The following is a 23,077-nucleotide window of genomic DNA, read 5'->3' on the forward strand; positions in this document are numbered from 1 at the left end:
TACCAAAGCCAATTAACCTACAAATCTATACATCTTTGGAGTATTCGAGGAAACTGGAGCACACGCAGAAAACCCACGCAGTCACAGGGAGAACATACAAACTCCATACAGACAGTACATATCGCCGACGAAACCAGGTCTCAGGCGCTGTGAGGCAGCAACTCTAACGTGGCGCCACTGTGTCGCCCCTTAAGCTAGAAATAGCTTTACAGAAAGCAAATGGAGAAACTAGTTGCCATTACACTGGAGTTTAAAAAAAAACTAACTGCTGGAGGAACTCAGTGGACCAAGCAGCATCTTTGGCGTGAAATGAACCGATGATGTTTTGGATCAAGGCCCTTCCACACTCTGGAATTTCCAGGAACTGCAATCCCTTGTGTCCACATCAAGTAAGTAACCTGGGATTCGTCTTACACACGACAAGGACCTCAATGCGATGGTGTTGGATCAGTGACCTGCTCGTGAAATAATTGCTGCCATTCTTCCAACTGTGGCATGGAGAGCATTTCTGATGATCTGCACTGCGATATTCTGCCTTCACTGGAATATATTGCCCAGAGTTGGGATGAACCCCCAGCCTCCACAATATTCCCAATCTTTCATTTCTGAAAGAGGACACAGTCATGAATCTATTTTTCCATTGAGTCAGGCCTAGCCGATGACCATATCCCACATACCTGTTCCTGTGTCCTGAGTATCATTGACATTGCCTCCACATCGTATGGATTCTTAACAAGGCGTTTCTGTGCTGTTGACCTCTCAGTCATTGTTGTAGAGATATCCACGGCCTAGAACACAAGAAGCTAACATTGCCATATGGAGAGATATAACTGCAGATTTTTTTCTTCTCTGCAATTTTAGGCTGGGTTTCCTGAACCCTTGGCTCATGTTGAGAGCTCACATTCTGTGATTTGATGATGGCACCACAGTGTATATCACAAGAAATGGACTAATAATCCAGAGTTGGACACAAAGTGCTGAATGGTATAACTCAGCGGGTCAGGCAGTATCGCTGGAGAAAAAGGATGGATGGCTTTAAAGGGTCAGGACCCTTCTTTAGTGTGTTCAGAATGTACCATGTATGGGGGACTTGAACATCTATCACTCAGAGTGGCTTGGTAGCATTGCCGTGGACTGAGCTAGCTGCGTTCTGAAGGACATCTGCAGCATGTAATGAATAGGTGGGATTAACTTACTTGACTTCACCCTCATCCAATCCATCTGTGGCAGCTGCATCTGTCTATAACAGCATGATCATGATGGCCATCTCACGAGCTCTTTTGGTGACAAAGCCTCATCTTCATATGGTGGACACCCTACACAGTGTTGAGTGGTCCTACTAAGCACTAAATGGGACTCAGGACCTATCTGACAGTTGAGAAAGTATATTAGTGAGGCTCTCTGCACTATTAATAGCAGCAGAAATAAATACTGACATAATATTTAGCTTGTGTACGAAAGAACTGCAGATGCTGGTTTAAATCGAAGATAGCCACAAAATGTTGGCGTAACTCTGCAGGACAGACTGCATCTCGCCTGTCCCGCTGAGTTGCCCCAGCATTTTGTGTCTCTCACCTTTAGCTTCATGGCCTAGCATATTCCTCACTCTATCATTACTACACAATCAGTGGATCAATCCTCTTCACTGAGAAGTGCAAGAAGATCTTCCTTGGGGTTAGCACCAAGCATACCTAAACACGATGAGCTAACAGCTATTCACTGGCGTTTAGAAGGATGAGGGGGTACCCTATAGAAACATATAAAATTATAAAAGGACTGGACAAGCTGGATGCAGGAAACATATTCCCAATGTTGGGCGAGTCCAGAACCAGGGGCCACAGTCTTAGAATAAAGGGGAGGTCATTTAAGACTGAGGTGAGAAAACACTTTTTCACCCAGAGAGTTGTGAATTTATGGAATTCCCTGCCACAGAGGGCAGTGGAGGCCAAGTCACTGGATGGATTTAAGAGAGAGTTAGATAGAGCTCTAGTGGCTAGTGGAGTCAAGGGATATGGGGAGAAGGCAGGCACGGGTTATTGATAGGGGACAATCAGCCATGATCACCATGAAGGGCCGAATGGCCTCCTCCTGCGCCTATTTTCTATGTTTCTATGTAACAGCCCACTGAAGCAACACAGGACTACTTCTGTAATAAAACGCAAACACAGCTAACAATGGACGAAGCAAAGCAATCTAACAACCATCAGATTAGTTCGAAGCCTTGCAGCCCGTCATATCACTGTATGGCTGGTGGTGGCCAAGTAAACAGGAGGAGCATCCCCATCCTCAACTACGGCGGGGCCCAGCACGTGAAAGCTAAATAAAAGGTTGAAGCATTCAGCACCAGGTTCAGCCTGAAGTGCCAAACAGATGACCAAGTCTGTCTCCCTCCTGAGATTCCCACCATCACAGAAGTCAGTCTCCAGCCAATTTGATTTCATCTTCGTGACAGCAAGAAAACTGTTGACATCACTGCACACAAAAAAGGCTATGTTCAGTCAAAATCCCAGTGGTAGTAATCTGCAGTATCTTTTTTAATAAAATAAAATTTCTACCAGCTCGTTGGGCTGGGTCTGTTGGATAGTGTTTTACAGTGACTTGAGACCCATAAAAAACAAATGAAGAATGCAAACTCGGCAATGCACTGTAAATATGCAATGGCACAATTCTCACCTCAGTACAGACATCTGGAAAGACATCATCATCAGTGGTTTCTTTACTACTTTTTTCCACAGGAACCCATTGTCCATAAACATTCAGCACCTCCTTCTTCCTGTGCTGTGAACCAGAGGAAACTGGAAACTCCTTAGTCAAAGCCACCTGGGTTTTTGCAGCTGGTTTCACTGTGGCATTCTGGTAATAAAGGGACAGTCAGCACTCACTTAAACATTACTGCTAACAATCTTCTTCTAAACAGAGGTACTTTGCTGTAGATCGTGACGGTATCTCCATTTTAGCAGGATTGAACAGCTAAATGTAACCCTACCTTGCAGGACAACTATCAGGGAATTAAACTGTGATGCCAAATTGTGATATTCTCAGATTACCATCCTCCAAGGATTAAGAAATACTGCAACGGACAGATAGATGTTCATGTGAAAGTGTGTTTTAATTAAAATGTGTTTAATATAAAACAAAACCAAAAAAATGTAATATTTAGCAGATCAGGCACCACCTGCTGAGAGAGAGAGAAAGAGAGAGAGAATAGGGGAGAGAGAGAGAGAATACCTTCTATCATAACTGGAAAATATTAATTTGTTTTCTCCCTATCTAACAATTAACAGTATGTTTTGCTTCCATTTCAGTTTTCAGCATCTGCAGTATCTTATCTTTCTAGTATAATTAGGGTATTGCAGAAGTGCTTCATCGTTTCTTTCAGTAGAATAACCAACAGTTAACTTTCAAATACAGATCGAAGCCTAACATCAAATTCTGTTTATGTAACCACAAAAATAGATGCACCCTTTTGCTAAAATTGATTAATATTAAAGTAATGGAGTCACTGAGTTGGACAGCACAGAAACAGACCTTTCAGCCCACTGCATCTATGCCGATCACCATGCCTATCTATACTGATCCCATTTGCCTGCATTAATCCCATTTCCCTCCATGCCCTGCTCTTTCAGGTAACTGTCCAGATGCCTCTTAAATGTTATTGATCCTCACCACCTCCACTGGCAGCTCATTCCAGATACCAACGACTCTTTGTGTGGAATATTTATCCCTCAGAACCCCTTTAAAACTCCTCCCTCTCACCTTAAACGTATGCCCTTGAAAAATAAACTCTGACCAGCTATCCTCTATACCCTATTTATATTTTACAGCTTAGCAATTAAAAAATGTCAGTGAATAATTCCTCATCTGTTCGTCAGAATTGAAAAAATAGTTGTTATAGTAAGCATAACATATTAGCTTTTTAGAATTATCTAGTTTACAATTTTGAACTTAATTCCAGTATGCATAGAACAGGGACATATAAACCCCTGGTCTTAGTTGCAAAAAATTTGGATTGTCACCTATCATAGATTTTAAAAAATGATAAAGGACCAAATGCAAAGAAAAGATAAAACTGCTTTTAGCCAAGCGAAATGAGATCTATTCTATGACCAAAACACATTAGAGCCCTTTCCTTCTCAGCCTAAGACAAACTATTGAGAAACTTTGCATTTGCTTTGCTTCACAGTCGCCAGGTTCCTTTTCAAATGCAGCGCGTGGCATGAAGTTCCTCTTCTTGCATTGTAATTACAGGCTAAACTCACGGCCAGAAGCTGTCAAGTCATTTCAAGTCCTTTTAATGGCATGCTGTTTTAATTACTGTCTGTCAATCCTAGTAAACTAGGAGTAAACTATCTATTATAAATTTTAGACAATTTTCTTTTAAATTTTAAGTTTTATAGTAATGTTTATAACATAGATTTTTCTTACTGTTGTTTGCTCACTCTTAATCCAGTCTATTTGTCCCTTATTTTAGTTTGCTTTCTGTACATGCTTTGAAATTGAATCAACTAAACTATTTTGCTTTTTCTTTCTTCAGGCTCTTGTCGCTCATTAACATTTCTTCTCTTTTCTTGGTAGTGGAGACTCTACAGCATAGAGTGCCAGTAAAAGAACATGGCTTTGGAATTGCACAGTACACAGAAATGCAGCCTGATGTCGGTGGGATAGCAAAATGGAGGGGTGCAAAAGAGATAGGGAAAGAAGGTGGAAATGTTTAGGTCCGGTAGTAAGCAAATAGGATTTGAGGCTTGGGTAGATTGTTTGGAATGGGGCTAAGACTAATTGGTGGGAGGAGGTAATACCATTGGGAGAGGATGAGGAAATCAAAGGTAAAATGTGGATACAAAGCATAGTTGAAGCTGCACAGTGAAAACACATTAACATGAAACACATGCCCCATGAAGGACAATCCTGGGAAAAAGTGGACATATTTATCCCCACAACAGTTTAAAAGGGGTATCGTACAGTGATATATGAACATAACATTCAACTTTAATTTGATGCTGAAATTGTATCTAATTTGCAGACACCACGCATTGCTCAGTCAAATTGCAGTGCAAAAAGGGATCTTCTCACATTTCACTCTGAGGTATGAATATTTTCACTTTGATAACGTTTAAATAAATGGAGCCACATTCACATTTCTAGGCTGTTAGCACCTGACTCTCGCTACAGTTCTTGGTTGTCCTGTAGAGGGAGCTGCATAGCGTCCATCTTGTACTAACTATAATCTACTGTGCATTAACCCATGGAAATAGAACAGCCAAGGACGTGTCCAACAGAGGGCATCTGCAATAAATGCTGGCCCATTGTTAAAACACTTTTGATGAAGATTTCATAGAAGCATGAGGAGAAGGCAGCAGAATGGGGTTAGGAGGGAGATGGATCAGCCATGATTGAATGATGGAGTAGATTTGATGGGCCGAATGGCCTAATTCTACACTTATCACTTATGACCTTAAGTAAGAATTGAGGATGTAAGCGATGTTGCCTCTCAAGTTTTTCCACTGTTCAATAAAATTATGACTAATCTTTTACTTTACAATCCCAAATTAAATGTAATCAATGTTTGCTATGCCCATTGTGTAGTTTCTTAATTTGTATGGATAATGAGACTGCTGATCAATTACTGGTAACAACATACCGTTCCATCCCCATTCATTCTCACTCCTCTCCGTACATTCCTTTTAAGAGTGGCCATTATGATTTACAATGGCACCATGGAATATTGTCACAAAAATGCCCTTTAAACCATGTTAACCAATGATTGGGGACAAATATTCAGAATCAGAGGGCGTTTGATTACAGGGTTTATTCTTTGCCTTCAAATAGACAACTGATCAATGCTGCAGATTAAAAATCGTATTTGTTCTCATTTCCCAACTATTCCGGGTACTATCACGTCATTCTCTTCTGAAAAAGAGCAACTTCTCTTTCTCTAGACCATTTAATGTGGCAGAGTGTCTCAAGGCATTTCATATGAGTGTTAGGAGATAAGTCAAATGTGGGAGGTAAACACAAAACGCTATGGTAACTCAGTGGTTCAGGCAGCATCCCTGGAGAACATGGATAGACGAAGTTTCGGGCTGGAACCCTTCTAAAGACTTGAGTTACCTGCATTTTGTGTCTACCTTTGGTACTAACCAGCCTCTGCAGTTCCTTGTTATCTCCAAAGTGTGAGGTATTGAGAAGAAAGCAAGTTAGTTGACTAAGAATTAGGGAACAAATTCCAGAAGTAGGGACCTTCTCAGCTAAAACAAAAACTGACCAATTTCAAGGATGAACAAGTTAGCATATTTGGAGTGCAGATGTACAGGGCAGTTGTAGATCTGGAAGAGATGACAGCGATAGGGAGGACTAAGAACAGAAGGATTTGAAAGAACCTTTGATTAATAAAATCAAACCTTGGCGTAAACATGAGACAATGTGAGTTTTACAGGGTTGGGTGAGCAGGATGCGCAAAATGAAGAAAATAATTTTGGATGAAATGCATGGTGGGTTGAATAAGGGAGACCAAGCAGAAATGCAGTTAAGTCCAAAGGTAACAATGTGTTTCCGCAACAGATAAACAAAGGCATTAAACATGGAACTAGGACATGCCTTAGTGATGCTGCAGGTTGTGCTCTGAAGTCTATACAGAGGTCAAATATGGCAAGTGGCTATAATTTGGTCCAGTTACACGGTTGCCAAGGAGGTTGACTGAGATAGGAGTTAATGAATTGAGTAGGTGGCAGGGTCCGATGCAATACAAAGTGATCAAAAAGATCTGGAGTAAATTGGGAGAGAACGGAGAAAGGGAGAAAGCAAGGAGTAAAACCATGAAACACAAACAACCATGGCTAAACATCAAAAATATAGACTATGAATTTCATTATTTTATATTAGCTGTAATTTAATTTGGAGATGAGTGTGAATATTATTTTAAAAATTTTAAAGGCAAGAGCATCCTATTTTGCCAAATGGAAGAAAATAAACCCCCCCTGTGTACTGAACCACATATTTCAAGTCCTGGTTATATGCCAGAGCTCAGATTAAAACAGAAACATTGCAGATCCAAAGGAAATTACAGAAATAGCAATGGGCAAGACATCTGATAGCAATAGATATGGATGTCATGGATGAGAATTAAATAATGATATTGAAGTAAAAGGAAGCACTCTGAGATGCAGTTGATTGAGATTAACAAAGAGAGAACGTGCATTTAAACAGTGCCTTTAATGATCATTTTACATCTCATAAATTTTCATATTGAAGTGTAATGACTGGTAGCTTACGTAAATCAAGCAGCTAATTACTACATGTGTTTAACAGCATTGAACGAACAGCAAATTACAAAAATGAACTGGTTAATCTCTTTGATTGCGATGGATGATGGATAAATTTTAACCAGGAACCAGGGGATATTCCCCTTTCTTCATAGTACCATGGAATCATTTTCCTCCATCAGAACACATTGACTCATGGTTTCATGTTTTATTCAAAAGATTCACCTCCAATAACGCAGCAAACTCAGCTGTGCTGCAACACCACCTTAGATTACCGGCACAAATTCAGGAACAAGGCTTGAATCCAAAGTTTTTTAAGAAATTCACATCACCATAAATGGATATACAGTGCAGACATGACAGGGTGGAATTGAGGGTGAAAACTAAAACAGTATTGCAGATGATGACCTGGTGTGGACAAAGTAGTAAATTTAATCTGCATCCGAGAGGTTCTGATTGCATCATGTTTTGATGCCATTTTGCTAGGTTTCAACTTGTTACAATAATCAAGGTGTGGCTGACTTGTTAACTGCAGTTTATACACCACCTCCATTAATTCCTATTCTACTATTGCACCAATGCAAGTAAACTTTGTATTGATTGCTGAAGCAGAGCAATAATGGTATTCATTGCTGACTGATACAAGTTGAAAAACATGCTGAATCAATTAGTCCTTAACCATTCCAATAATTTGAATCTCTAAACTGTTCAAAGATACATTTATACCCATTTACAATAACATTCAACTGTCCTTTCCTTTTTTTTTTTTTAAAAGCCATTTCAGTCTGTACTGATTCCTTCCATCATCTCTCCCTGTTTAGGTAACATTTGCAAAATTGCTTTAAAAAAAATCAAATTCATTGATACAAATTAGAAAAAAGTATCCACACATCTTTCCTCCAAACCCGAAGAAAATATCTAATTTTCACCTACCCACCAATATTATTTGCTTACTGTCATAACGGATAACTTATAAATAATTCCAGTTAGTTCTCTGCAGCCAGGAGACAGTTGTTATATATACCTCGGACAATGTAATTAACAACAGAGATTAGTGGAAACGGTAAAAGTTAGGAAATGCTATTTAACCTGCCTGATACAAGTGCAGAGAGAAATCAAGTTAATGTTTCAGCTCTTACGAAAGGTAACATGAAACAAGTTTGCTTTTCTCTGCATGGGCTATTTCACCTGCCAAACATTTGCAGTAATTTGTTTATACTTCAGATTTACGCATTATTCAACATGTGTATTAACTGTTTGCTAATGTGTTTGATTTTATTGCAATATCCATTACATGAAGTGAATTTCTTTTGCAGATTATCAATATTTAAATATACCAAAAGTAATGCAAATATATATTTTCAATGAAAGAATAGTTCAAATGTGAAATACAATAAATTGGCACGTTTACAATAACTGAAAATTTGTGCAGGGTCTATGTAACATTTAAGCAAAAGTGCAATCAACTAATTTTTTCAACATACTGTTAAATTATTGTTGAAAAGTATATTTGACAGGTTAGTGCGCTAAATATATGTGTAGCACTTTTAAACCTTTTAATTCAGGTCATGCTTCATTCATAGTTTGCATTAGCTCACTCAACATCAACAAGACCAAGGAACTAATCGTGACTTCGGAAAGGGGAAGTTGGGAGACCATGCACCAGTTTTCATCAGCGGGTTGCTGGTAGAGAGTTAGCTGCTTTAGTTGCCTGGTTATTAATATCGCCAATGACCTGTCCTGGGCCCAGCACATGTGTGATCATGAAGGTGATGCACCAGTGCCTCTACTTTCTTAGAAGTTTAAAGAGATTTGGTGTGTCTCCAAATGCTCTAACAAACCTCCACAGATGCACTAGAAATATCCTGACAAGTTGCATATCGGCTTCATGTGGCAATTTCACTGCACAGAAACTCCAACGGCTGCAGACTGGTATACTGAACTTGGTGCATCACAGGTACAACCCCCCCCCCCCCCATGAAAAGCACTTCAAGATAGCATCTATCGTCAAGGACTCCCAATATCTGGGCCATGTCCTCTTCACAGAGATACCAACAGGCAAGAGGGTCAAAAGCCCAACGTTGTACACCAGTACACCATGTTCAGGAACAGCTACTTTCCTACAGCTATCGGGTTCTTGAACCAACTCGCACAACCCTACAACAACCTCAACAACAGAGCACTACAGAATATCTCATGCGCTACAATGGACTTGGGTTTTTTTCTGATTATGTTGTGCACTCTTCTCCCCACCCCCATCTTCTTTCTTTTATAAATGGTGTGATTTATGTACAATTTGTTTGTGTTTGCCAATGTGCCTTTGATGATACTGCAAGCATGATTTTCACTGTACCTGTACCTCACCGTACCTGTGCACATGACAATAAACTCTACTTGACCTGAATTGTATTGAAATTATCTCAGACATGCAAGAAGTAAAAGGCTATGTATAATTTTATTCTTTCCAAACCAGAATTTTATAAAAAAAACAAAAAAGGATCTGAATAGGAAAATAACAAATACAGATGCCAGAAATCTGAGATAAACACAAAGTGTTGGATATACTCAGGAGTTCAGTCAGCATCTGTGGAAAAAGAAAATGCATTAATGATTCGTCAATAATCATTTATCAGAATTTCATCAGTTTTGATGAAAAATCATCAATCTGAAACTTTAAATTTATTTCCTTACGGATGATGAAGGAGGGTTTTTATTCAGTTCCCTGCTCGGTCAAATTTGTTGAAAAGGTCAAAAACTGTGGGAATAGAATCAAACTTGCCATAGATGCGTTTCATGCTCAAATGGAATATTGCATTTAGCATTCAGACATGGAATGCCACAAAATTCAGCCAAAATAGTCTGGTCTCAGACACATTTGAATGAAGGAACAATAACATGCTGGAACTGCTCTGGTCGGGCAACATCTATGCACAGGGAACAGTACACATCTCACGTTGAAGGCAATTCATAGATCTGAAGCATTAACTTGTTTTGCTCTCCAGATGCCACATAACCCATTGTAAATTTCCAGCATTTTCTGTTTATAATTCTAGATTGCCAACATTTTGTTTTTCACACATGTTTAAGTGCGTTGGTACATTTAGAATACGTTTATATGTATCAGGTAGATGGACATCAACGTCATTAAAAATTGTAATTCTTTCAAAGTGAATTAATACTTTGATAACCACTCGTCGCATTTATCTCTTCTCTACCCCAAAGAGAATGATGCCAGCTGAAGTTGACGTTCTATGAACATATTGATAAGATGACCCAAATTAGAATATGCTTACTGATTTATGAAGCTTAAAATTGTAAGCCCAAGAAAACTTGAATCATTCACATAAGACAAGATGTAAAGGGTTTCTCAGGTGGGAAATCGACTGACACAAAGAATGGAATGGGTAGGGAAGAGTTTAATATATGCTTGGATTTCATGCACATAATCATATCTAAATGCCCAGATGAGATTTTTCTAGCAATTGATTGTAAAATATTGGGGGGGAAAAAGTTCATCAGTTTGAAATTGTGGCAGATATTCTGTAACTGATCTGAAATACAAAATATGACCACATTCTTCAACTTCTGAAATTGAATAGTCCAAGCTCTGGTGATTTATTTATGAGGAACATTTGTTGATATGGCATTCAGCAGGATGTTGATGTGGTACACAGCAGGATGTTCCACAGACACACCCTAGATTTTAGTTAATCCTACAATAAAATGACAAAAGTGGCATAACAATTGGCAATTACCTCAGCAAAGCCATGGTCCACTACTGACTATTGTCCGTGCACTTTAAATCATGCTATGGGTAAAGCATTGGACTTATAAGCAGAGGCAGCAATATGGTGAAGATCATGCCTAGGTTTAGAATGTGGAGCTATGGCACAACAGGAGTCAGGCTTTTATTTATTTATTTTTTTAAAGGAGTTAAGGGGAATTTTTTAAATGGGGCAAAGAAAGAGTGTTATTTTAATGAATATTACTTTATAGAATTAATAACTGCTTTATGTAGATTTCTACTGTGTAAACCAAACATACTTCAAAGGAACTCAATCATACCCCTTGGTGCACAATGAAAGCATGATACTAAAGCCACTTTTTAAAAAAGATCAAAGGAAATACAAATTTTGCAAAGCGCAGCAGATTAAAAATAATATCTTAAAAAGGAATACAGTCTACAATTTAAAATTCTTTATTACTAAATAACGTGGTATATTTCTGAAACAGTTTGAAGAGGGTAGCATTGTTTAAATACAACTTCAGACTCTCATAGTTGAGTAAGTGCTTGATATGGTATATTTTATTGAAGGTAGATTAACTGCAAAAGTGGCTGGGTCAAAAAAGTGAATCTCAACAAAAGGAAGGTGATGTTTTAGTCTTAACAAAATAAAAAGTGGGCAAACGTGGACATTGGTCAAACAAACAAGAAACCCCACTGTAGATTTGATCTTCATACGTGCTCTACACTGAATTGACAAATCTTAGCTGGAACAAAATAGGGTCTAGCATTTCTAGACTCCTCACAGATAATTCTAGACTCTATACAGATTGGGATTGGGCTGTGGAACACCAATGGCCTTTTCTGGTCTCAAATTTATATATACCCATGACTGCTGACTTGTGGACCATATACCAACCTGGAATAGCACTTTTGAAGAGGTGGGGTAGGAGTGATGAGAAAATTAAAACTATATTCACAAGATATTAGTGTAATAATTTTATTACAGAGATGACAGCAAATGATGTTCTGGAATGAAAGACACACAAAACTAAAAACTAGCAGTATCAAACAATCACTAAAATGTATTACATATTGAAGAATATGCAAAAATTATTTTTTTCCTCCAGCAGCAGGAATAAAGCACAAACACACACCTGGAAACTATAGATCATATCATGTAATGTTTCTAGCTGAAGCAATATGTCTTTATCAGAAACATGAAATTAATTCTTCTGATGTTAGCTGAACTGCAATGCCACGTTTTCTGCATCAACATTGGTGAGCAATGCAGAGTCTTACAAACAGGGAGGAATCTACACCGATCCTTCCTGGGAAACGGGGCAACTTCAACTGTTGTGCTTGGAATAAGCTACTTCTACTTATTCCATTCTAAATGGGAAGTAATGAATAAACATCTGAAGAAGGGTTCAGTTTTGGACGATTTTTCCGACCTTGAGGGAAACATGCCTGAAGTAGTCGATCCATTGCTCCGTCATAATAGAAGGAGTACTTTCAGAAATGTAAATAACGAGTATCAGGTGCTTCAGGTGGACTTCTCTGAAACTACACACCCCAGTATCAAAATGAATTTCAATGTGCTCACTGGAACCAAGCTTGGACCACAATCTTCATTGCTGCAGACATAGCACCTGCAAAAGGTTTCTACTGTGGGTAGCTGGACAATGGTTTAAATACTGGAGTCTGGGGGATGGCAGAAAAACATATTAAGAAACAATTTTGATTCAAGATTACACGTTTTATTCCTCCCACCATTATTATCCCAGAGCTAACATAATTTTCAGTCCTAGTATTTTCATCTAAATGACAAATCTGTACAGGTATCCAGGAGGAGGAATCTCATTGATAACCTGCCTCAAAACAACATTCACACTTTCCAGTTGTCCCAAGCCCGTAAAGTGTGATGAACAGGTTTCCTTCCTTATCCCAGGAATTATGAGCTGTTACATATATCCCACTGCTATTCAAACTCAAAACAGCTAATTTACCAGGGGACTGGAAATCAGCCATGATCTTCCTGGTCCATATGGATCTTTAAGCAATAACTGATTATAAATCCTAAAAAACATTGTTAAAATCTTCAGTTACTGTTTAACTCCTCCCTCCCCTCCACCCTCACTGGAAACCAGTCCATGAGAAAATAGAAATGCAACACAAGTGTTTGTGTGAATTGATAGACTGCACGTAATGCAGTTTATCTGAGTAGCTGTAATTCTGGAGAATCCAAGCTTGCTCAACTGGATATGGACCAGCTCTAGAACATATAGATGGGAAGCAACACTAAGAAAGCAAAAGGAAGTCTTGATAACTAACTGGCAATTATTAGTGTTGAAGCTCATCCAGCTCACAAGCCTTCGTAGCCAAGTGAGATTGTGCTAGGTAGACTCAAGTTGAAACCCCAATCCAGCAGGCTCGTGGAATGGAGCGCTGAAGAAAATGGGTCGGAGAGCAAAGATGTAGAGCGGGAGGAGGTCATTAAGGAGGAATCATCTTAACAACACATCACAACATTTCCGACTTTAAATCTGTTATCAGTTATTTAATTACTGAATGCTAATTAAAACTTGGGGAATAAGTAGCATTTGAACTAGTTGGCAAGAATCCTTCCACCAAGTGACAACATTAAGCAGGCTGATCTAATTTTAAATATGTTGTAGGATTTTGTAATGGAAGTGACAAGTGTGACAAAACCATAACAGGAAGTCAAGAGTATATAAAGAAGTGAATGCAGACATAAAATTGACATATAACCAATCTTAAAGAATTGTTCTGTTTTCCTTGGAAAGGATTCAACACCATCAGATCAATGTTTTTTTGTTTTTTTGGAAAATTTCTTGCATAGCTAACTGAACTTCATGTATTGAATCCTATTTGTGTACCATCTGCCACAACCTCAATAATTGTCACAGTTCAGTGTGTATTGGCCTCCAACAGCAGTTTTGGAAAAGTTAGAATACACTAATGCAAAAAAATGTACACGTAGCAAACGTAGGGTGCATTTAACAGAGGGTAAAGAGGGGTCAGGAGAAGGAAAAAGAGGCCACATATCCTGGACTGGAATACAGACACTAGTTCATGTTTGTAAAAGGACACTTATTCTGCTCATTTACTGAGTCTTTCTGAAACAATAACCAAATCACTCTTCAGACCAGCCATATCATAAATACACCCTCATGCTACTCCTTCTTTACACTTATCTTTGTTGACCAAGTAGCTTCTAATGCCCTGGAACCATTATTGCCACAGCAAAGTGCAATGAGGTGCAATAAGCAGCAACAAGGTTTAAGGCTGTGGAATGTCCTGATAATCTTTGATAGCTTATGCTGTCACGTCTTTCCCATCTCTAAATATCTTTGACGAACCGGGACGTTCAGAAAACAGTTCAAATACATTTAATTGAAAAATTGTCCACATTTAATTAAAATCAATATTAATTAAAATAACAGATCATAAACAAACCACTTTACCATTTGCCTCACTTACCATTTTAAAGCAAATCTATGTTTCTCGTCAAATAAACACCCATTTTGTAAAAGTTAGGGGCCAGATAGAAAGGGCATCTAGTTCCTTAGCTCAGTTTAATTAAAACTACTCCTGGACACAGTCCAGGGAAGGAGCACAAATTTGGATATGAGCATATCTGACTTCCAGCACATGCCATACTTCAGTGATGCAGTGTGCAAGAACAGGTCAGAATTTGTTGACAGTGTGCAGTAGCTGGGCAATGAGTCCCTATAAAACTATCAGTCACCATCAGTGCAGTCTAGCCCATTATTCTTAGAAATAACAAGGAAATAGGACACATTGTCATATTTAGTAATGAACCACGGTTAGTTCGCAGTCTAAAATATATTGCTAACATTTCCCCAATTACAATCTTAATACAAGGCAGAGTCTGAATGGAAACACACAGCAACAGCTAAGATTTTAGAATTGGTTGAGGCCGACAATGTGATGACACAAAGGTAATGGCAATCTGGAGGAATTTGTGCATGGTTAAAGCCACAGCAGAACAGTTGGGGGTATTAAAAAAAATAACATAATACACAACCAGCTTACACCCTAAAAAGAAGGAAGTGTTCTATTTCAAAATGAAGCAATGGACAATGAAAGGGGCAAAAGACAAATAAACTAAAATTAAAGAGTTAAAAAGACAGTAACTAGCACAGATCCATAAGATAGGGATATGCATATTGAACAGCAAAGGTTGACAAAGCAGATAATAAGAACTACCAAAAATGTATTAAAAGAAACAGGCAAGGTAAATCAACTACAAATTTAGATGGTTATGAGGCGATTCAATTAACATTTTCAAGTTATTAAGATGGGAACGGATAGAATGGAAAGTGAAATGTTTTGCTCGTTTAGAATTACTTGACAGCTGGGCCCAGATCTTTCAGAAGTGAGAAGTTATCTCTACGAAGAGGAGTAGCAAAAATTTGGAACTCTTCCATAAAAGCAAATTAATACTCAATCAAATGTTAATCTTAAACTCAACATTGAGAGATGTTTAATAAATATGAAGGGAATTGGGGAAAAGAAAGGTACTTTGTAAGGCCACTGTTCAGTCGTAACCTACCAAACAGCAAAGAGGCTTATGGGGATATATAGCACCTCCCTTATTTCAATGTCATCATGGTCACCATTAGGATAAAATGTCAAATTGGAGTATTTATATATCGTATGCTAAGATTCTCATAAATAGCGGGTTGCATCATTCTATTCCTGGACCTCCTCAATTTATACTTGACTTACAGTCAATACTTAACATAGTCAATTGACTATAATTCATACTTAATTTATAGTCAATTGACTTAGTCACCCCAAGTTTTCTAAGCTTACTGGAGATATCAAATTTTGATAAGCTTTGCTCATCAAAGCTTTACTTTGCTTTTGATATCAATTGGCTAGGGCTGAATTAAAGTACCATTAATGAAACTCTTAATTTCATTCAAGTCCATGAAAGCAGCAGCAGACCAGTTAACCATGGATGGCAGTAGACCTAGGCCAAGGGCAATTGCTTTCTCACATCATTCTGCGTCCACTTTTCAATGGAAACATAAAACAATGATTAGGATTGAGAACAATTTTTTGATAATACCACAGGTCCCTTGAAACCACTCTTTAAAATTCTAATTGTTATTTTGCCTGAGAATACCCTATAACATTGAATTAGAATTGATCCCAAGATGCCATTGTGTACAGATTTGTGCTAATCTGATGTTACATTTAAGCTATTGGGCATCCATTTAAACTTAATCCAGACATATAATAAAGAAAACAAATTAAATCACCCATGACTGGGTTCTATTAATGTATTTAATGTACTTACATTCAAGCTGAAAGAAATGGGTTTCAGTTCATTAACTTTAATTGGTTGATTACTGAATGGTTCATCCTCTGGAGGGGCACGAGGTTTGCTACCCGATTCGTTATCATCATTGCTTTCCACTATTTTCTTGCATTTCTGAGAAGGAAGTAGCCAAATAATTTATAAAAAGCCAAATAGACACATTGAATGAAAACACAATGTAGATGCTACCATTAAATCAATGCTACCAGTATAAACTTCAAGATGAGTAAAGGTATTTGAAGTTTATCCTGCAAACAAATCTTCTAATTGTTTAATTGCTACATTTCTTATTTTTTTCACAGGTCTTCACCAAAGACTCCAGGCCTTGCCAGCTTCTCTTCCTGGATTGATAAGGGATCGATGAAAATAGCCAATGTTCCTTCTAATAGCTATCTAGTATTTGTGTCGTCATATTAAATGCAAATCAGAATAGGGGAAACATAGGCCCAGATGTCAATGTGCAGCTTAACTATCTTTATATAGTATTCAAAAAGGAATATGTCTGGATGAAAGCCTCCTGCACTCAACCAGTAAACCCTGTGCTATTCCTCCAGTTTGTATGTGGCCTCACCCTGGTAAGAGACGACCCAGGACAGAAAGGTCGTTATGGATATGGGAATTTTCACCAAACAAATTTGGACATGGCTCCATGCTGAAGCATCAAATATAAAATTACCCACATGGTTTTCTGGACTTGCAATTTATTACTAAACCTTCTTTCCCCTCTCCCATTTCCATGTATTGTAATGCAGACAGTAGCTGCCTTCCTGTACCCTGGTCACACCGCACACTTAATTCTAGTTGATGAGAGTAGAGTTCCAAATCTCAAATGGTTATGGAGAATAAAGGTCAAACTTGGAATGGTACTGTCTTACAAGCTCAAATAAAAGGGAACCCTGACAAAAATCTAGCCAAATTTCTTATATCTTACAACCTCTGGTCTTTAAAAATTAGGAACCCTGTAGCAAAATAAGACACTACTAAGCATTACAAGGAAATCAATATATTATTTACCTCTGTGAATTCTTGTATTGATGAACAACCCATTTTTTTGGAGATCACTTTTTTAATAAGAGGCACAACAGGTTTCAAGTTTGCTGGCAGAGGCATTCCAGCTTTGGCACACATGGCTGCAGCATTGGCTTTTGCTATCTCTAGCAACTGTGCTTTATCTGTAAAAATCAAACCATAAATCCTCAGTTAATTATTTTGATTCTGCAGTGGGGCAACAGACAATTATTTTTTACTCTGTTCTCTCTAGAAATGACCTTCTGCTATGGAAGTGGCCCTATAGCAAAAAAATAGACCATATCACAAAATGGCTCTTTAGCAAAAGGGTGAGACAATATTGATTCCATTTTCAGATATCAAATGTCATCACTATTATCAGCACATTTTCCCTCAAGAATTGCAGTTGACGTTATAGGTCCCTTTTTCGACACTTCTGGCTTATTTGATGAATCCAGATGTGAATGGAATAAGTCCCTTTTTACTGAAGTGATTCTAGGCAACATCAATTAAATTACCTTTAAACTATAGTTAATCAAATCAAGTCCTTAAAAAAGGATATAAAAAATATTAAAAAGGATATTAAAAAATCGCTTATTTGCAGAAAGGGAAGTGGGGTCAAGGAAAGAGCATTCACGTCGTGGCCCTGTTTCCACTAATCTTCCCACCATCACGCACAAGAAGCACAAGACAGACACCATTGCATGCAGATGCCGAGAAGTGTGTTCAGCTCTGGCTGAACAACTTCTAATCTTGTGTGTGGACTCGACAAGAAGAAGAAAGGGAAGTAGCTTAAGCAGCTGTCCACAACGAAGAATTACAGAGAAATGAAGTGAAACAGGTAGTAAAACAGTTAATTGACTTCTTCTATCCTGCCCAGCCTTTTTCTCTTTGATCATGGTCTTTCATATTTATTGATTTTTCATAAATTCATAAGTTTTAGGAGGAGAATTAGGCCATTTGACCCATTATGTCAACTCTGCCATTCAATCATGGCTGATCTATCTTTCACTCTCAACAGCATTCTCCTGCCTTTCCCCATAACCTCGGACACCCGTACTAATCAAGAATCTATCAATCTCCGCCTTAAAAATATCCATTCACTTGTCCTGCACAGCCTTCTGTGGCAATGAATTCCAGAGATTCATCACCCTCTGACTAAAGAATTTCCTCATCTCATAAGACCATGTGAAAGGAGATGAATTAGGCCATTCGGCCCATCACGTCTCTTCCGCCATTCAATCATGACTGATCTAACTCTCCCTCCTAACCCAATTCTCCTGCCTTCTCCCCATAACCTCTGACACCATACTAATCAATAATCTATCTATCTCTGTCTTAAATATATCCACTGGTATTGCCTCCAGTCTTCTATGGGAAAGAATTCCACAGATTCACCACCCTCTGACTAAACAGATTCCTCCTCATCTCCTTCCTAAAAGAACGTCCTTTAATTCTGAGGCTATGAACCCTAGTCTTAGACTCTCCCACTAGTGGAAACATCCTCTCCACATCCACTCCACATCCTTGTGGCATTTTAGCCAGTTCTTAGAGCATTCCCATTCCCCACAACTCCGCAGATTATACAGCACCCCGGATCAGGGTTGAATCCAGGAGTTTTCTGAAGGTATGTGATAGCACCACTATCTGAACTTAAAACTGATTCTGCAGCCGATAACCTTCGATAATAAAAAAAAAGGCAGCTTTGATGAAATCCACTATACATGCTGAAAATAAAGCTGTCTCTTACCCAAATCAGTGAGACGTTCAGGCGTTCTACTGTTACTTTTTCTCCTCAAAGGAGATCTGGATCTCCTTCGCCAATCAGGTGACCTCCGTGTCCTCACAAGTCTACTAAGGTATCCTCTCGAAGCTGATGGACGAACTACCCGCTCATTGGACCTTGACCTGGGTCTTGGCGAACGTGATCGTTTTACTCCAGATTTTGATCGCCGGGGAGAACCTGATCTAGTCCTACTCCTGCGTTTTGAACGTGAGCAAGATCTAGAATAGCGTCGTGATTTTGACTGGCCTTTGGACCTTGTTATAGAGTTTGATCTTGATTTATGGCGTATCCGTAAAGGTGAACGAGATTTCGATTTTGACCGTTGTTCTTTTTTTGCGATAGAACGAGATCTAGATGATTTCCTTTTGGACTTTGGGGATGATTCTGTGTGTTTTTTCCTTTCCCTTGAAGTTGATTTTGATCTCTGTCGAGTTGGCGATGGCCTTTTCCTGGAAGATGAACTCTGTGATGTATGTCGTCTAGTAATGGAGCTGGCACATGATTTCTTTACAGGAGAATGTTGAGAGTGGGAATGCGGCTGCGATTTGTGATGTTTTATTGATTTTGACGGAGATCTTGACCGACTTCGTTTCGCTCTCTTTCCTTCAGATTGTTCATGTTTATTTTTATCTTCAATAGTCTGAGTAGATCTTGACTGTAAATTGTCTGAACTTCTATCAGGGATCAATCTATTTGCCTCGTCCTGATCACAAGCTGATACTGCAGCCAATAATTCAGGAACATTTCCAGTAGTAGCACATTCAATACCATTATTTGTGTCATCAGCAATGTTCTCTTTTGCATTTTCATCTATGTTACATTTTTCCTGTGGCAATGGCTTAATTTCAGCCACTGAGCACTCTTTCTCAACTCCTATTGGTTCAACCGTATTCACATCAATTGTTTCTAATGTATTTTTATTTAATTCAGTGCTGCCCGATTCCATCAAAAGGGAGCAATTTTTACTCTCTTCGTTACCACATTCAGTGCGCAGCGGCGATTTGGAGTGTGATTTTGATTGCGATTCTAATTTTAAGTCAGGCTCTGACTTCAGACTTATCTGAGATTTTGACCGAGACCTTTCGCGGTCTCTTTTCTTGTCATCTTTTTTCTTCTTCTTTTTCTTTTTCTTCTTACTCTTGTGGTGATGCTTATGTTTATGTTTTTTGCTTTTTTTTGATGGAGTTGAACTATCTTCTTTGTTATCCAACGCCGGGCAATTAACTGGTTCTGTTGTTATGCTGTCTACAGTCATATTCTCTTTATTATCTGAATAAAAAGAATAATGATAAACAACTGCCAAGGTACACGCAAATCATAACAAATCAATTATCTTTTGAATCAAAAATTAATGTACATGTCATTTTCAATAATAATCACAAAAAAAATTCATAGATAGAAAACTACAGAAATAAAACTATTAAAAACAAAATGTATTAAACGTCCTGAATTGTCCTTTTACCAACTGACATGACAAATAACCGTTATTGGTTTTACTTTTGATGGTTAAAATTCTTCTTGTAGACATCAGAAAGTTAAAAAATATCAGATGTTACAGTAATGGCATCACAAATACAGAAAGATGTAGATTGTTGTGATGCAATGGGCTTAGTGCACTTGGAAAGAGGGAAAGGTGGAGGATAATGGCTAACCTCCAAGATTTACTTAATAAATTGTTCCAGAACATTAAATGGATGGTATCACAACATTCAACCAATGCAATTGAAAATGCAAGAATATTCTGATCAGTTTTCATTTGAGATTCAATGCCACCAGTCAATTCCATTAAACTTCAGAATTCAGTCTGTTAATAGTTTAATGGGCAGACATAAATAAATTACGTTTATCTGTGCAAAAACTTCAAAACATTGGCATTTATGAGATATTCGCTTGCATATCTAATAGGGAATCCGGAAGGATATACTTGCTACATTAAAGCACTACATAAATGTAAACTGCTGTTATGTCCACCGGCAGCATTGGCCCGTTTGGAATACATTTGAGAATTGTGTTCTAGTCTAGGCACAACACTGGAAAAGCAGAGAGTGGCAATGGCTTCTAATGTAATGAAGTTTTTATACAACAACGTTTTGTCGTAGAACACAATACAATTTTGCCCCTTCCAAATAAGATGCAAAAAGTTAATAATCTTGATCGTGCTCATGCTGAAATGAGAGATGTAGAATTGCACATTCATACTTTGAACCACAAATTATAGATAACTGGAAGTCCAGAAGAGAATGGAGAATACTTGTCAGAAAAAAATAATAATCAACAAAGAAAGCCTTAGAGAGTGAGGAACAGATTTATTGAGGAATGATAAACTTTAGTTATACAGATTGACTGCAAAATCTGAAGTTGTTCTCTGTGGGATTCAGAGGCAAAGCAGAATTTGATTGGTTCCTGAACCGGAAGAGGAGAATAAAGGCAATGGCAAAGGAATAAAAACTGTTCTTTCTAACATCACTTTTTAGGCAGCAAGTGGCTAGGATCTGCAATGCACTACCAAAGAGGATAGTGTCAGGGGACTGGGATTAGTTGCATTACCCTTCCATGGCCTCGTTCCATACTCTAACAGCAATTCAATTAAGACTCAGAAAATCATGAATTTTGATATTGTACGATATCCAGTTCAAACTTTAAATAATGTTATTTAACAATCGAGAATAGGAGAGAAAGACCATCTATACTCACCAGGATTATCACTTTGCTTTTCATCCAAGCTAGATAATGCATTTTCATTATTGTTTACAATCTGCTCTTCCTGTGTGTCCTCTGTGGTAGCAACCACAACTTCAGACTCCTTCGGCTCCATCTCCGTTTTAATTTCACCATTTGCTTCATTGCTCACCTTTCCACTGAAATAGTAAAGAAAACTTGTAATGTACAAATTAAATCTGTAAATATTTCCATAGTTGAAATCTTACTTCACAATTGGGACCAAATGTTATCAATTAATTTATTGTAACGTTTTAACCTTTTATTTATATACATAATGCAACATATATTGTGAATACTAAAGTGAGATCTGTTGAACTCTTTACTGTCCACAAAAGTGGCAAGATCTATTACTCATTTACAAGCCTCAGATGTGATTGCTAGCAAATAATCAATTACAGGGAGCAATTCTGTCCTCACTCTAACCTATATATTCTCATATTTCAGATGTTACTAGGTATAGAATAGCATAGTTATTCAAACAATTGGAAGAACTCAAAATAATGCAGTTACTTCCAAATGTTACAGAAATTTCAAATCCTTCCAGGACTGTGATATTAAATGTCTTTACTCATGAAAGATTGCTCTGAACAGCATTCATCGTCTTGCCATGGCCCAATAATAAGCATAATCGTATGCCTGTGCCATTATGATAAAGACATCAAAAAGGAAATACCTTAGTAATATGGCAAGATCATGAAAAGCACTGTGGATTCCCAACGCAAAAAAACTTGGTCAACAAATAGTGAAAGTACCACCAACATGCAATTGGCAAGTGAAATGGAAATGCAGGGTCATGAACAGCAGGTACCCTCATGTATGTTGACCCAGTGTACACTGATGAATAAATTGTGCTGATGCAACTACCACAGTTTCATGCAAACTGGAATAAAAAACAAAGTGCTGGAAATACTCAGCAGCCCAGTCAGGATAATAGAAAGAAAAATGGAGTTGACATTCTAGATAGTAAGTTTGTTTTTATTTCAGATTTCCAGCATTTGCAGTTATTATATTCAATTAATGTAAACTGGCCCTGATTTATTGCCATACTAGAAAAGAATCCATAAAATAATCCATGATTTAAAAAAAATGATTTTGGATTAAATCATAATTAACAACCAACTATCTGTTCGCTAATTCAGGAGCTCTTGGAAATCAGTACCAAGGAAGGTGCATTTTAATCTCAGTGTTACTTTCAGAAAAAA

General features: G+C 38.0%; 1 protein-coding gene across 7 annotated transcripts in view; it reads right to left on the reverse strand.

The window, feature by feature from the left end:
* The window catches only part of son (SON DNA and RNA binding protein), a 44,953-nt gene that overhangs the window by 14,753 nt on the left and 7,123 nt on the right, over positions 1-23,077 (reverse strand). For all 7 annotated transcript variants that reach the window (XR_004413952.1, XR_004413951.1, XM_033032545.1 and 4 more), the window contains exons 2-7: positions 21,849-22,012; positions 19,119-20,423; positions 17,375-17,532; positions 16,340-16,474; positions 2,674-2,853; positions 678-788 (exon numbers count right to left, since the gene is read on the reverse strand). Coding sequence is in view for 5 of the 7 variants with exons in the window: in XM_033032545.1 (XP_032888436.1) it covers positions 678-788; positions 2,674-2,853; positions 16,340-16,474; positions 17,375-17,532; positions 19,119-20,423; positions 21,849-22,012 (2,053 nt within the window). In the remaining 2 variants the exon portion in view is untranslated. The remainder of the gene's footprint in view (positions 1-677; positions 789-2,673; positions 2,854-16,339; positions 16,475-17,374; positions 17,533-19,118; positions 20,424-21,848; positions 22,013-23,077) is intronic.

Source organism: Amblyraja radiata, chromosome 14 (genome assembly GCF_010909765.2).
Source record: "Amblyraja radiata isolate CabotCenter1 chromosome 14, sAmbRad1.1.pri, whole genome shotgun sequence".
Lineage (NCBI taxonomy): Eukaryota > Metazoa > Chordata > Chondrichthyes > Rajiformes > Rajidae > Amblyraja > Amblyraja radiata.